General features: G+C 39.4%; 1 protein-coding gene across 4 annotated transcripts in view; it reads right to left on the bottom strand.

The window, feature by feature from the left end:
- The window catches only part of rnf44 (ring finger protein 44), a 127,929-nt gene that overhangs the window by 15,704 nt on the left and 96,329 nt on the right, over positions 1-15,896 (bottom strand). For 2 of the 4 annotated variants that reach the window (XM_041193335.1, XM_041193336.1), the window contains 6 exons: positions 13,565-13,775; positions 12,096-12,263; positions 9,371-9,541; positions 6,514-6,675; positions 4,326-4,432; positions 66-150 (listed from right to left, as the gene is read on the bottom strand). In XM_041193335.1, the coding sequence (XP_041049269.1) occupies positions 66-150; positions 4,326-4,432; positions 6,514-6,675; positions 9,371-9,541; positions 12,096-12,263; positions 13,565-13,775 (904 nt within the window). Of the gene's footprint in view, positions 1-65; positions 151-3,406; positions 3,543-4,325; positions 4,433-6,513; positions 6,676-9,370; positions 9,542-12,095; positions 12,264-13,564; positions 13,812-15,896 lie in introns of all 4 variants that reach the window. The other 2 variants (XR_005943764.1, XM_041193334.1) reach the window with 2 other exon arrangements.

The following is a 15,896-nucleotide window of genomic DNA, read 5'->3' as shown; positions in this document are numbered from 1 at the left end:
AGTTTGTAATACCGCAGATGTTAGTTTGGTAAAGCTCCAAGGCATGAGAAATGAGAAACACACACCTCATAATTTTCCACTTCCACATCCTCTACCTCTAATTCCACACTAATGGCTGGTCCCACTGCAGGAGGCACTGGAAGCATCGATCTGCATTACAGGAAAGAAAAGTAATTTAATATTTTAAATGAAGCAGACGTCAAAACAAACCCTTTATTTCATTTATTAATTCAGAAAAATACACCAGGTGGTTCCTTCCACAAAGCATAATATGTTGCCTGTCTTTTAAAGTAGCTCAAAACAAACTTTGAGGGTGTAAATGTTCCTCCTTCAGACTCGGAGGAACTTAGAGCTAAAATATAGGTAAAGATTACTGACATATACTTTTGAAATCTCTATTAGGTCCCTCCCTAATTTCCTCTGTCCAGTGGAAAAATGTCTCAATTTTCAAAGCCTTTCTTCACAGCTATGACCGCTCATTCCGTATCATTTTGTACCCTTTCCATGCCTTAATGTATTTACAATAATGGGGTACTTGGAACTGCAACCAGTACTACAACTCTGATTTAAATCAATGCCTTACACAGATTAGCATAACTTTCTTGTTTTTTTCTATTCAATGTACCTAAATATAAAGTGCAGATCGTATTTGTCCTTTTTATAGCCTCTTCTGCTCGACTGCTACCTTGAACGATCATTGTATTTCCATCTCTAAATTTCTCTGTTTTGCATAAGAATTTCACCAGTTAGGGTATATGTTTTTGTTTGTTTAAATGATTACAAGTTTATTCTTTTTTCAATGAATGTGGGTGTAACACAAGGTGTGGGTGTGGCAAGGCCAGCATTTGTTGCTCATCCCTAATTGCTCTTGAACGGAGTTTACTTGCTTGGTCATTTCAAAGGGCAGTTGAAAGTCAACCATATTGCTGCAGGTCTAGTCACATGCAGGCCAGACCAGGTAAGGCCGGCAGATTTCCAGATGAACCAAATGGATTTTTACAACAATCGACAATGGTTTCATGGTCATTACCAAGACTATTTCTTTTTACCAATCAAATATAAATTTCACCTGCTGCCATGGTGGAATCTGAACCCATGTTCCCAGATCATTAGCCTGGATTACTAGTCCAGTGACATCACCACAATGCCACTGTCTCCCCCAAATCTACCGAACAACTTCTAGTAACTATCTGATCACACTGTCTTTGTCCTTCTGCGTCTCCTTCTCAGTTTGTTATGCTCCCTAATTTGGTGTATCTAAATTTTATTTGTCTTGTGCCTATGCCCAAACCATTTAAAAAAAAGGAAAACAAAGAAAGAAATCCTCGTGGATCCTAGGGGCACACCTTGAACACATTCCGTCACTCCAAAAAAAAAAATCAATTTACTTACACAAATTGCTGCCTGTCAGCAGCATTAATGTGCAGTAAGTTTCTTGTATCCAAGTAAGCTGAAGCAAGCCCAAACAAAGTTTGTGCCAATTGCCTGGATCTACCTTAAAAGCAAGCCAAGGTTTGTTTGTGACTGTGACAGACACTCCCTTGCATTGATTAAAATGCAACTAACCTTTGCCCCAGTCTTTTTAGTTTTGAAACAGTAAAATATTCTAAGAGAACCAGGTTCCTATCAAATTGGCAGCACCGTTAGCAGGACTGACATTAAAAACAAATTGGGCTGCTGAGCAATTAAGCGCACAAATCTCAAGTCATAAAAATTAATGGATATTTTGGAAAGCTGAAACTAGCTCCCAGCAATGACCCCTTACAATTTTTGATTTAAAATCATCACACTCTGGATTATTTTGAATGCATGCTGGATTCTGGAACTATCAAACAATGATGGATAAGAGTAGTAAAGGTCCACTTCCACATATGGAAGAGTCAGTGGAAGAAGATTTGAACTGTAAAACAATGCAGCTTCAGATTCTGAACCCCATCTCCCTCCAAACCAGCTATGACAGAAAATTGGACTTCTGGAGACCAAAGTCAAAATTTAAAATAAGGCTGCATGGAAAGGTGCAAAGCAAAAGAAAACATGGGGGATGCACCAAGGGGTGAAAACAGAAAATAAATTATTCGATGACTGAGGACAAAGGGGGCAGTGCAAAGAGGAGAAACACGATTAACCATTACCATATTGGGGAGAAAGAGACAGAGGTCAAGGATAACAGCAAGGCTGTACACCTGTCAGATTAAAGCACTAATGAACAAATAGGGAAACAAAATAAAACACTGCACCAGAGACATTTCAAAGAAATATGCAATGAACATAGTGGAAAGCCAAAAATAAATCACTAGTAAATAAATCACTAATTATTGAATGACTGACCCAAGTTCACTATCCTGATAACTTGGTAGGTAAAAAGCACCACCTGGTTTAGCACTCCACAGTACAGACCAACAGGTCCTAGGCTTGAGACCCAGTCCCTGAACTGATTTAGCTAGGGAAGCAATCAGAGTGCAAAAAAAGGGGGAAAAAAATCAGTCAGGGTATCTGCTCCTAATTACTATCCAGCAATCACTGCTAGAAAGCACACATGTATGAATTATGCTGGGCTGCGATGCTCTCTAGTTAATAGGCTGCCAAGATGACCTGAACAATGGCCACACAAGCACGATACTGAAGATTACCAGGCCCAACAGACCATTCTCTAGCAAGGATCCACAAGAGGAAGGAATGAAAGAGACAATTTTAAAAAGGGATAAATATGCCAAAATCAAACATTAAATAAAACCAATCCTAGAAATTAAGGCTGTTTACAAATGTACTTTCAACAGAGTGAATAATAAAGATTATTTTTATTGACCCAGCTTGAACTTGGTTCAAGTCGGAAAACAGTTGGCTCAGCCTCTTCTGGTTATTGCAGCATCACCATGAGTACAATTTTAGCCTCATTCAATAATTGCACTGACAATTTGTAACTGTTGTGGGATGGATAAACTTGACTCAATATAAATAATTTAATGAATCAGACACCCATGGGTAGATTTCCAACTTACTTCCAGGTGTAAAACTGATGTCGCAGATCAGTGGAGCATTCTAGAAATCACCTCATTTTCATGTCCATTGCAGGGCAGCAAGTTGAAAATCTAACCGTCCTGACATGTTAACTACTTAACTTTATAGAGAAAGTTAACAGCCTTTCTTACAGCTGTGATTTCTGTTAAAATTTTCTGCAGAGATCTAGTTGGATACGAATAAATACACCCGGTGCTGGGACTAAGTATTGCAGCAACCTTTTGTTTTAAGATACAGTGATCTATGACCTTGGATAAGGTGCTCACTGCCCAGAAAGCACAAAGTGGCACTGTGTACAAATCACAAAGCTAGTAACTATTCAATACATTCTGAATAAGATAATCATCAGGTACAGTGTAATGGGCAACTCATCCTCCAGCTTTCTTACAGTTTAGAAATAGGCAGCTACAGTGTCATCTCTTGTTCTTCACGTCAAATTACCATCATGTCCTTAACCGTTCTGTGATTGCCTTAGAAGGGGTGCAAATGTTCACTAGACTGATTCCTGGGATGAGAGGGCTGTCCTATGAGGGGAGATTGAGCAGAATAAGTCTATATTCTCTGGAGTTTAGAAGAATGAGAGGTTATCTCACTGAAACATATGAAATTTTGAAGTTTAACAGGGCAGACACTGAGAGGCTGCATCCCCTAGCTGGAGAATCTAGAACTAGGGGTCCTAGTCTCAGGATAAGGAGGTCAGTCATTTGTAACTGAAATGAGCAGAAATTTATTCCCTCAGAGAGTGCTTTGAATCGAAATTTTCTACTCAGCTGAGATGGCTCAACTGATGAGTATATTCAAGGCTACAATCGACTGATTTTCAGGTACCAAGGGAATCAAAGATTATGGGGATAGGTAGGAAAGTGGGAGTTGAGGTAGAAGATCAGCCATGATCTTGTTAAATTGCGAAGCAGTCTCAATGGTCTACTCTCATTTCATATCTTATGAAATACACATACAATTAACAAAAAAGTTTTATGAAGTCTTAAAGAGAATGAAGCCTCATTGGCAGTGACACATAGATCAGTGCAGGCATGGTCAGTTTTAAAAACTGTGTCTAAGCAGATTGAACAATCCACAATCATAGGAGTGTTAATGTATGTAATCTTCTTAAAGACTGGTTCAGTCACAGCAAACCAGCTTAAATAACATGAAAGCTAATAAATGAGATCTAAGCAGCTGCTTTTTCATTATTTAGTTTAGGTTCATATTTACATTTAGACATGTAGCTGTAACTCAGAACATTAAGAAATGTATCAAAAGAAATCTTAAAAGAGTAAAAGTGACCTGTGGGATGCATCACTTACAGGAAATATGGCAGGAAGCTGGGGTAATAGGGTGGAGGTGGTGGCAAAGGCTGTTGTAAGCGGTATCGTTGTCCAGTCATTCTCCGTGGCATAACATGTGGGTATGGCTGTCCAAATAAAGGAAAAATAAGGATTTCAATTAAACATTTGAAAGTTGCTTCCTGTAACATATTCATTCTAGGCAATTAAAAAAATATTGTGGGCTTCTTTGTTATAATACAGGAGAATATTACTTTCAATCTACCTTGTGCAAGACAAGTGGGAACTGTGGCTATGAAAAGAAAATGCAGCATTCATGAGCCAGGTGATAGGTAGCTACTTCTGCAATAAAATATTTAATCTCAAAATTAACACCATCTATAATTGCAGATATTGGTTCAAGGCCCATGGTTAAAACTGAGTGCCAGGAATATGGCTTTAGGTATGGCCTAGATGTTAGTTACCTCATTTCCACAAACCTTCATTTTCTACAGTATAAACAAATGCTGTGTATTTACCATGGAAGTTACCACAAGGTGATGCTGAGTGCTAAAACACATCCCTACTTATTTCACCTTCATACAGTGTATTACAGTTGCAAGAGTAGATCAGATTCACCCCAAAATCTGACCCCCAAATGCCATTACCAAATGCCCCAAGAACAAGCTCTGAATCAGCATCCAACAAGACCCATCTCAGGGACAGGTCTCATGTTCATATCAATTAGGATAAATATGGATGCCTGCCAGCATTAATTGGATGCGGACTTGCAACCTGATTCCCCATAGATGCATTCCACTTCCTAGTATTTTCTGTGCTTACACATTCCATGCCGTGTCTGTCTATAGTAAAGAAAGAGAGAAGGATGGAGAATGTGTGTGTGATAGAGAGTCTGCATGTAAGGGAAGCAGGTGTGAGGGTGCAAATGAGAGTAAATTTTAGTTAGCTGCCCATCTATATAAATGGATGGCTTGGCTAAATTATTTATGTCTGTATTTATGCTACTTTTAACTCAGATTTAGACATGTTCTCAAAGAATAAATAGAGCACCAAACAAATGCTCGCTATCACATTTCTCATTGTGTCAAATACACACAATATTTACGTTTCCCCCATTCCCACCCCTACTTTACTGAGGTACAACAAAAGGTTTTAACATACAGTGAAGTCACCTGTGCATGTACAGTTACTCTCTAACATTAGAATCTTAGCACAATTAGTTAGGGCAAATAAAACAAACCCTCCACTTTATTTACTCTGCTACTAAATGTACAGTCGTAGTTTTTCATTTAAACAACCCAATTTACATCTGTATAAAGAACCATCTGTAATTTTCCCCTCAAAGTAAAAACAGCATGATTTTGCTCCCTGCTGCAAAAAAAAAAATTTTACGGACAGAAATATACAGAGCATTATTGGAATTTCTCCTCAAATACTCTCGGCATTTAAAAAAATTCTTTTAGTGGCAATCCCCATTAATTCTGAGAGTGAAGTGCACGAGGAGTAAGTAAAATTTTCACTATTTTTGTAGCAGGACCAAAAATATTATTAATGTTGTCATTCCTTTCATTACCATATTCAGTCTACTTTCACTAAGATATTGCTGCTGTTCCTAAGATATTCCTTATTCCTCAGATCACAGCATTCTTTGCTCATTTACTGAGCCACCTTGGGTTGCCATAGCATCTTTGCTGTACTAAGCAGACGCCAATTATGTAATCACAGATTCTTAGGTCCTGTGTGAAGCATCTCCTGAATAATAACATCAGTTTCATTATTTAAGGAGAATGGAGGCTGTAAGTGTACAGATGAGATGCACTTAAGACAAAGTTCTCCAGTGACACAATATGCCTACACACAGGGCAAAAGTATCAATCACATGCTTAAAAAGTCATACTTTATTAACTTATGGTCAATCCAGGAATCAATTATTCTGGAATTATTTGCTATATAAAATGAAATTATGCCGCTGTTTAATTTGAAGAGGAAAAAGATGGTGATCATAGTTACAGCAGTAATGGGATAATGTACAATTTAAGCCAAAACTAAGACATCATTTATCTCTAGATCACAACTTCTCTTCTCTTGGCAATTTAATTTTTAGCGCCTTTACATTCATAGTCACTGTTGTCATGTTATCAAAAAGCTTCACATAATTGTTTGTATTACACTGCCTCATTATACAAAGACAATTAGAGAGAATACTTACCACTCCAAAGGGCAATTCCTGGTGTAAGGGATCATGAGGAAGATACTGCAGAGGGACAGAAGTCGGCATGGCAGGGGGATGATGTGAAGGTGGGTATGTAAAACCACCAACTGGGTGCTGGTCCCCCCTCATTTCTACTTCATTCTCTATCCTCTGCAGGGGCTATTGAGAAAGAAGAGGTAGAATAGATTCAAATCAGTATTGCTTACTTAAACTTGAAACCAAAGAAGTTTTTCGAAATAATTAACTGCAAGTACAACAATGAGAGTATCCCAGCATATGGAATCCAGAGCTCCCATCTCTGAATATTGAGTTGTTATCCAGCAGTGGCAGCAGAGTGGTGACCTCCTATACATCCTCTTCCATGGCTGGCTCTCCTGATGGGGAACTGAGAGTCAGACTAACAGACTGCATAAAAAAAAGGGACTTGGTTATGGAAACACCCTGGAGTACGATCTGCTGCACATAGTGCAGTGGAAAAAGTGGATTATCTCATGTGCCGCGCACCACAGAAGATGATTTCAAAAATGTAACTCCCTCAGCTATTCAGTACTGTACTTACTCAGTATGTCAAGAATGGAACAAAAGTCATTGTCATTTACAAGCAACAACTATTTGTATTTGTATTTATGTTCCATCTTTAGCACATTAAAACATCCCAAGGAGCTTGAGGGGAGCATTATCAAAAAAGAATTTGACATTGAACAACATAATGAGATAATATGGCAAATGACCAACAGCATGGTCAAAAGAGGTAAGTTTTCAGGAGCATCTTAGAGGAGAGAGAAGTAGAAAGGCAGAGAGGCCAAGGGAGGACATCCTAGAGCTTAGGGCCTTTATGGCTGTATACATGGCCATCAATGATTGAGCAATTAGCACTGGCGACATGCAAGAGGCCAGAATTAGATGACCACAGATATCTCAGAGGTTTGTGGGGCTGGAGAAGATGACTTAGTTCAGGAGGGGTAAGGCCATAGAGAGGTTGAAGACAAGGATGAGAACTTTAAAATTGAGTAGTTACTTAACCAGGAACCAATGTAGATCAGTGAGCTCAGGGTGATGAGTAACAAGACTTGGTGTGATCTAGGATGCAGGAAGCGGAGTTTTAGATGACCTCCAGTTTACTGAAAGTGCAAGATGGAAGCTGGCCAGGAGTGCATTGGAATAGTCAAGTCTAGAGATAAACAGAGGCACGGATGAGGGTTTCAGCAGCAGATGAGCTGAGACAGGAGCAGAGTTGGGCAATGTTACAAAAGGGCATCACAGAAACTCTCAATTCAAGATCTTTCTCACAAAATAAATAGACTAACATCAGTATTTCACAGAGTTGTACAGCACAGGAGACCATTCACTCCCCATTCTTCTTGTGCCAGCTTTTTGAAAGGACTTTTAGATTAGTCTCTGCTCAGAGCCACTGCTCTTTCCCCATAGCCTGCAAATTTCTCCTTTTCAAGTATATATCTGTTGCCCTTTTGGAAGTTACCACTGAATCTGCTTTCACCAATTTTCATGTGATGAATTCCAGGTCACAACAACCCAGTGTTAAAAAGAAGCCTCCTAATTTCCCTTTCCTGGTTGACGTTTCCCTCTCTGTAAACCAGGAGAACGGAGGCCAGTTTTAGCATTCTCAGTGTTTCTGTAACCGAGATCATTTAGCTCTACACATATAATTGGATCTAAGACATTCCCTCTGGCCACCCTGCTGTGCTTGACTTGGCTACATGGATACACATACATTAAACATACTTACCAGCAAATATAAAAGAGTTTCATTCAAAACGAAGTCAAGTTTAGAAATTGCAAACTCTTATTATTGACAGAGTGGCTTGAATTTATTTGATAAGCTTTGTGTTCCAAATATGTTAAATTAATTCCTGGTTTCAGTGTTCCATTCTGAGAGTTGTCTTTATGGCAGAGAGAGAACACCTGCTCAACAAATGTCACAAAACTGCTAAAATATTGTTTTGAGATGCGGGAAGAACATGAATAGTTTTGAAAAAGTGTTTTTGTAACAATTTGCATCCCCTCTGCTGAAATGAGTTCTATGGGTGATACAAACCTGCTAACTCACCCAAGTATTCATTCCGCTTGTGTAAGCACAGCTAGCAATTGTTGGCAGATTGGCCGAGCAAAGAGTATCAAATGCTCAATTTCCAGCAAGCAGATTAGGAGCTGAAATTCTGTTTGATGCTTGGTTTTCTAGCCCATGGGATGAAATTAATTAGGCCGCTCCTGCTCCCAATTAACATAGACCATCAATCAGACTCAAGACTTGCTCGTCTGTGAGATTCATACGAACTTAAAGAAATAGGTATAGGCCATTTGGCCCTTTGAGCCTGCCCTGTCATTGTTGATCTTTGACCTCAACTCCACTTCACCACACTATCCCTATATCCCTCAATTCTGTTACATAAATATTTTCCTAAGTGGCCCATGGGGGTCTTTGAGAAATAAAATTATCTGGTAAACTTTTTTGCTATTATACAAAACACACAAGGGTAAAGGTGTGACTTGGATGGGATGCAAAATGAGCAATGACATATCTGCTGCTCGAATATACCCTGTCCAAATTAGTTCCATTGACTCCAATGGTACTGAATATTGGGTGGGTGGATTCTGGTTGCAGATGTGATATCATCTGTTTTGCATCCTTGCTCCATTGAATTTCACTCCTGCTGATGATATAACTTCAATTGAAACTTACATGATTTTATTCGGGACAGGATGGGGGGGGGGGGGTGAGATTAGGTGAACCATTACTATTGCCTTTCATAGCATTACATAAATGAAAGGCTGCACTGAACAATAAAGCTTTAAATTTGAGCCATTTCCTATTCTTTAAAATTATTTTACTTACCAGTCGTGGGTGCTGTGGCTGGATTGGAACAAACTGGCCCAAGGGAGGAAGGTGGGGGTGCTGGTGGGGTGGCAGATGGGGAGGGTGCAGTATAAAATGTTCACTGGAGATAAGTGGAGGGAAGGCTTGGTAAGAGACTGGCAGATGCTGCATTGTGCACGCATGGATCAGCTGGAAAAAAATGATAAGAAGATATTTACAGGATGAAAATGCAAGAACATCAAACGACACTAGATGGATAACTTTAACAGATGTACTCATACTGCTAAATTCCTAGGAATTCTGAATATTTACAGGGCGTGGTTAGCTAAAGACCAAGTGTTAGGACAGTTACAATGCAATTCACCATATATTCTGAACAGGTCAGCACCTTAGCATTTCAGAGACACATATGGCAAGAAACAGATTACATGCAATGATTAACAAGCAGGAGAAAGGAAGTTATATTTGTTATGGATTGAAGTTGTTGTTGAAGACAAATGCTTTCATGGCTATGCATGTGAGGAAGAGTTGCTCAGCTACTTCAAATACTTCTTTCCCCTTTCTCTCTTTGCTGCATTAGAGTCCAACAGGTGTCATTTACTCTGCAGCATCATACCCTTGTGATTGTTTTCCTATGAACCTTCATAACAAATAAGCATGCTATTCAACTGTAGGGAGTACCACAGCCACTTGATGTTCAGATAGGCACAATTTTAGCAGAAGTTGCCATATAGCCTGGAGTGGGAAACCTGAATTACTTTGCCCATAAATCCTAGTGCCCATAACACTGCCCTGTCTAAGACAGAAAACTTTGCAAACATACGAAGAATCAAACCTGCAACCTTCCTGGGTCTCTGTGGTTCACCTGCTCACTGGCTAAGCTCAATGCTTAGGAAACCTTTACAGTCTTTTCAATCCACAGCCTTTCCTCAGACATACAGACAAGGCAGAACTAAATGGGATCCTACTTAGACTAACACAAAAGCAAAATACCATGGCTGCTGGAAGTCTGAAATAAAAACAGAAAATGCAGAATGTCTCGGCGAGATACCATCGTAGCGCAGCTTTCTGGAGGAACATGGTAACACGGCAGCAAAACCTGATTTTTGTATTTACTTGCACATGTCTGGTCTGATGGAGTAGGGGGGAGGTGCAAAGAACTGTTGACCAATTTACATTTGAAAAATGGTAGGTGCTTTTAGTTTTACCATTATTTTTACAGCAAAACCTGACTCAGTTTTTTGTATTTTAGCATTATCAATTTCTACTGCCAGAGATGAGGTGGTGTCAGAACTGCTCTATTAAATGGAAACAATAGTTTTAGACAGGCTCCCCCATCCCCACAAGAATCACTTCATTAATTCAGAACTTGACATATCGTTTAAAAATTGAGGAGTCCCTCCACAAAACCCAATTTTACAATTGGAACCAAAGAGGAAAGGCTTTAAATAAAACAAAACATACCCTATGCTGCTGAAGTGAAAACAAAAAAAAAGAGGTGATGGGTAGATAGAAATTAAGGAAAACTAAAATGGTATAGTTACACTCTTGTCATGCAAAGGCTTTAGTTACACTGCCAGTACTTCTAAAAAATCAACAGTTAAATTATTTTACTCTCTGTTAAAAATGATCTAAAACAAAGCTGCACGGTTAACTAAGTAAATGCCTTTTAATTTTATGTTGTGAGGGAGGTTGAAATACTAGGGCTATGACAATCACAAATTGAAATATTTCAATTATCCTGCCATGAAGCAGCAAGGTAGGCTATGGATCATGCTGATCTTGCTTCCTAGTTGTCATGAAATCCACATACAGAGAAGGCAGAGGACATTAACAGCTGTTAAAATGTATTTTTGCTCCTCTGGTCCTTGGTTGGGTCAGTGGTGTATGCACTGGTTGAACGATCTAAGCTGAAGCACTCAATTCAGCTCAATGTGAACACATTACTGAGGGCAAACACCACGTGGAGACTTCACCACAAAGCTAACATGTTTAAAGTGTGTTCAAGAGTCTCAACTGTCAATCACATTGACAATGGATAAAATATGAAATCTGCAAAATAACTGCAAAAAAATTTATTGATAGCATTATAAAATCCATGCAAGGTTAAAAACACAAAAGGAGCATTCTTGATATTCCTTGAGACAATAAGCAAAGATATTGAACAATCTTCCAACAAATTGGAGGCAGCACTGTATCTAAGAAATCATGAATAAAGTTTTTTTTCTCTATTTCAGTTTTTGAGAAACACACGGTCTATATTTCTGATGAATTCTGCAATGAAAAATCCCTCTAGGATTTAACAGTTGTTGTACACCATTAAACAAATCCCATTTATATTTCAAGGATGACCTGACCGAGTAGAAATTTTCTTCACTTTTGAAGATCATATGAAAATATCAATGCACTCTTAAAAATGTTCTCAAAAAAATTACTAAGTCATGATGAACAAGAAGCTGAAACCCAAAACCTGAGTTTCAGCTCCTATGGGGCTCCTCTGGTACAAGACAGATGCAGAATTTAGATGACTGTGTCCCCTTGACTTCATTAATCAAATTTATTGTAATCAAAAGAGACTATGAAACTTTGACTTCACAGTAGTTGTTCAGACACTAAAGAAAATATTACAAATGGCAAGAAATTTTTTGTTAAGGTCTCAATCCTAATCCTTTTCTTCTAAACTAACTTTTTTGACAGCGAGAGAATAGTGACTTAACATGCCACGTCTTAAGTTGTGACTCACAGGCGGTGGAACGCAGCAGACTGGGTAGTGCTGTCCACTGAACATTACTGAGCATGCTGGGACCTGTTGCGTGTTGCACCCTGGGATATGTTGTCCTGCATGGAGTGGGAAACCATGTGCCGTTACTGTGGTTACAGTGTAGGACACAGGAACTGTTCCTTGATGCATCTAGGAGGAAAAAGAAAAAGTATTACTCAAGGTGACTGCAAATAGTTTTAAGAAATCAGTACTTCAATGACACTAACAACAGGCATATTCTATTCATGTTTGTCTATACATCAGAATAAAGTTAGCCAATCAGTTCCCACTGTATGGATTAAGAAAGATTTCATGTCTTAACTGGTAAGCTAAGGATCTCAATAATTTGGCCAATTTACAAACTGTACAGCGTAATAAAATGCATTTATTTAGAAGCTTTGATACAATAATATTAGACTTGAATAGGGTACAGAATTCATTAGCAAAACCCAGTTCAGCACAAATTATTACAGGTATTTTACAGATCAGGCAATAGCTAGACAATGCCTTACTATGGTATTTATTTCCCCCTTTCATTTTATTTGAATATTTTGAATCATTTTTCCTGCAAGATGAAATACTCAGTTGCAAACCAATATTGTTCCCTATCCCAGCTTTGGAAATAAAGAAAGTCAGCCAACCCTTCGCCTGTGAGTGGGAAGGAATGGAAAAATTAGGGATGCAAGACCTGGTGCAACTGCAACACAAATGCACAGAAATCTAATACTGGACCATTGGTGTGAACCACAGACTTTACAAGAAGGTTATGCCAGGCAATGTTACCAGGGATTTACGAGCGTGGAAGGGTGGCACTGGCATATGGGAGCACGAGGAAAAGTGTTTATGTGTACCTGGATGGAGGAGGGGCATCTCAGGATCCAACATTATTTTGGGGGTTCCAGGGTCTGGGAACACTGGGACACGTCCTGGAATCTGCGATTGAAAGGGGAGGTCTCAGGGAATAAGTATACTCGGGATGGTTCTGGCGTCACGAAGCACTGAGAATGTAGTCTAAGAATTTATGCACAGAGTGGACCACAGGATCTGAAAGTAGGGAACGGGAGAGGATCAGTATCTGTCAGGGGATAGCAATGTCTATTGGTCACGTGAGGCAAGGCGCCCAAGAGGAGGAGAACCCGAGTTGCTCCTGATCCCTTTGCACCAACTCTCTCAATTCCATTCCTATTTGTCAGTTTCCTTTCCAACTCATCCATAGTATCCTTTACACTCTCAAGGAAACAGGGCCTCATTATAGGGTGCGGTGGTAACAACGCAACAATCGCTTGCTATTCCACCTTACGTCTAATTAATTTAGGGCATTTAAATTTCATATTTTTAGTTAGCAGGCCCAACAATGATGTTAATACTCACACCAGTGACACACATTTAAATCAGAAAGTAGCTGAAGAGCAGAGCACCGTTTATCTGGCAAGGTGGTAAGTGACTCTAACCTGTTCGTGGAGATCCACCATGACGGGATTTTGCTGCGGAGGATGTGCAGCAGGGTGAAGCATACGTGGTGATAGGCTTGTGTGATTGTAAGATCGATTTTCATCTATAGGCAGTTGCTGTGAATATGGAGGATGGTGATAGTTTTCATCCTGGTTTATAGGATTATGCAAAGGCCTGTCACGCCTACCCCACTGGCGTCGCGCAGGAGGACTGCAACAAACCGGCAAGAATGTAAAAAGATTGAAACTGTGAAGAGAAAAGATTTAAAAATATACACCAAATCCAGACAATTTTTGCATCCTCATTTTGAATTTTGTTTATCTGCATTGCTCCCACTTTTCTCACTGTTAATTCCTCCTAGATGTTGGTTATGATGGGCAGGTGACCAGATATTTTCAATCTCCCAGTGTTGCTGTGAAAATGCAACCAGACACACAACCCCAGCTAATTTTAATTCCCTTCTTTTTGCTAAGCAACTGATACTGCCCTGCACTGAATGTCCCAGCGAAGAACTTGGAAACTTAGCATGAAAGAGATATTAGCGATTGAGAGTTGTGTAAATGCAAATTAGCATTTGAGTCCCGAGAGTGGATGTTGTTGAGAATTAAATGCTATCTCAGTTTGATAAATTCAGCCTGCACATCCCTCCAACTCAGTAACCACCCCCACCTTCTGCGTTCACCTCCCCAATGAAACCCTAAACCACACAATGGTCCTGACCCAGCTTATACAGAGAGAGATGCAGCTCCACCCCAACAACATAGCCACGATGAGCAGAAGGAATTTCAACATTCTGAGACCCATTATGTTCTTACAGCCAGGCTCAGCTTCCTAACTGGCATTATTTTTAATAGCCCCTGAAAGAAAGCCTCTTTGCAATCAAGAGATGTCTTTTGCAGCTTTCTCGACTGATCCAATGCCTCCCTGTTACCAGACTACTCATCTGGCATCTAGTCTTGGATAAACTACAACTTTTACCCACTAAATATTGGAAACATAGAAGCCATTAACTTTGACCCCACCACAAACTCCAATTTTTGACCCTTGATTCTATCTCCTTCCTGAGCCACAATCTCAGGCTGAAACTGTTTGCAGCCTCTGCATCCTTTCTGAAATCAAGCTTGGCTTCCAACTCTAAATACTCTCTACCATAAAGACCATCCTGCTTCCACATTTATAGTTTTGCTTACCTCTAGCCCTCCCTTAACCAGCTGCTGCTGAAACTCTCACCCATGCCTTTGTCACCTCTGAATTTGAAAATTTCAAAAGATCTCTTGGCCAGCCTCCCATCCTTCACTCTCAATATACTTCAACTTATACCAAACTTTTCTGCCACATCTAATCCTGAACTAAGTTATTTAGGCAAAACCATTTATTCAACGATGGCTACGAAGTAATCCCCTGTGTAGAATGACTGCTTTATATATATATGTATTTCAAATTGTTCATTCAATCTGCACTTCTTTATTGAGCGATATATCCATTCTGCATTTAGTCGCTTTCCTTTCATGTGATTTTTTTTCCCTCTCTCCTACCTTAAAAGCAGTGAAGATTGCAGGAAAAATAACCACATAAAATAATAATTCACAACCACATTTTCAGGAAGGTCTTTCTCATAATGGGGATAATTTCAAAACTGAATTTTTCCCATAACACAAATTGTTTGCACCATACAAACAATCTGAATTATAAGCCAGTTTTCAAAGTGTCATCTTGGAATTGAGAGCTGTTTAGGTGCTTTGCAGTGTCACAGACGCCTTAATCAAAGCAACAAAAATGATTTACTTTATTTCTTCGAAATGTGTGATGCTAAAATTTATCAGATAGATTTTACTTCCTGTGTGACACAATTCCTCTATAATGTTCTATTGTCAGATTGGAGCTCAAAGGTTGCGAGGCAAGTCTCATCTTGATTACCAGATGGATTCTAGCTAATGTCTCAATAGTGAAAAGGAAGCTGATATCCGAGAGAGGTTCCCTCTGGATCTACAGCCTCTCACTTCAAATTCTATCCACCCTTTCTCATGGTATAACCTGTTAATCTCTACTACAGAGTAGAGGATCAGATGTTGGAGGGGAGAAACAAAGTCTACTACAGCATGGATGGCAATACGTACAAGTATTTGGCAATTTCAGCAAATATGACACCACGGTAACAAAGTGCAGGAAAGGCAAAAGCAAACACCATGTACGGCTAACCACTACAGCTGCCAAGTGACCTAGGCGTCTTGGATCCTCCTCACCTCTGAGATCATGCAAAAGCAACCGAGGGAATGGAAGCAGCAGCATGCAGCCTTCCTCAACTATAATCAAATTCCTTAGCATAAGTTT

Source organism: Carcharodon carcharias, chromosome 8 (genome assembly GCF_017639515.1).
Source record: "Carcharodon carcharias isolate sCarCar2 chromosome 8, sCarCar2.pri, whole genome shotgun sequence".
Taxonomy (NCBI): Eukaryota; Metazoa; Chordata; class Chondrichthyes; order Lamniformes; family Lamnidae; genus Carcharodon; species Carcharodon carcharias.
The sequence above is the reverse complement of the archived record's forward strand: the minus strand, read 5'-3'. Positions and strand labels throughout refer to the sequence as shown.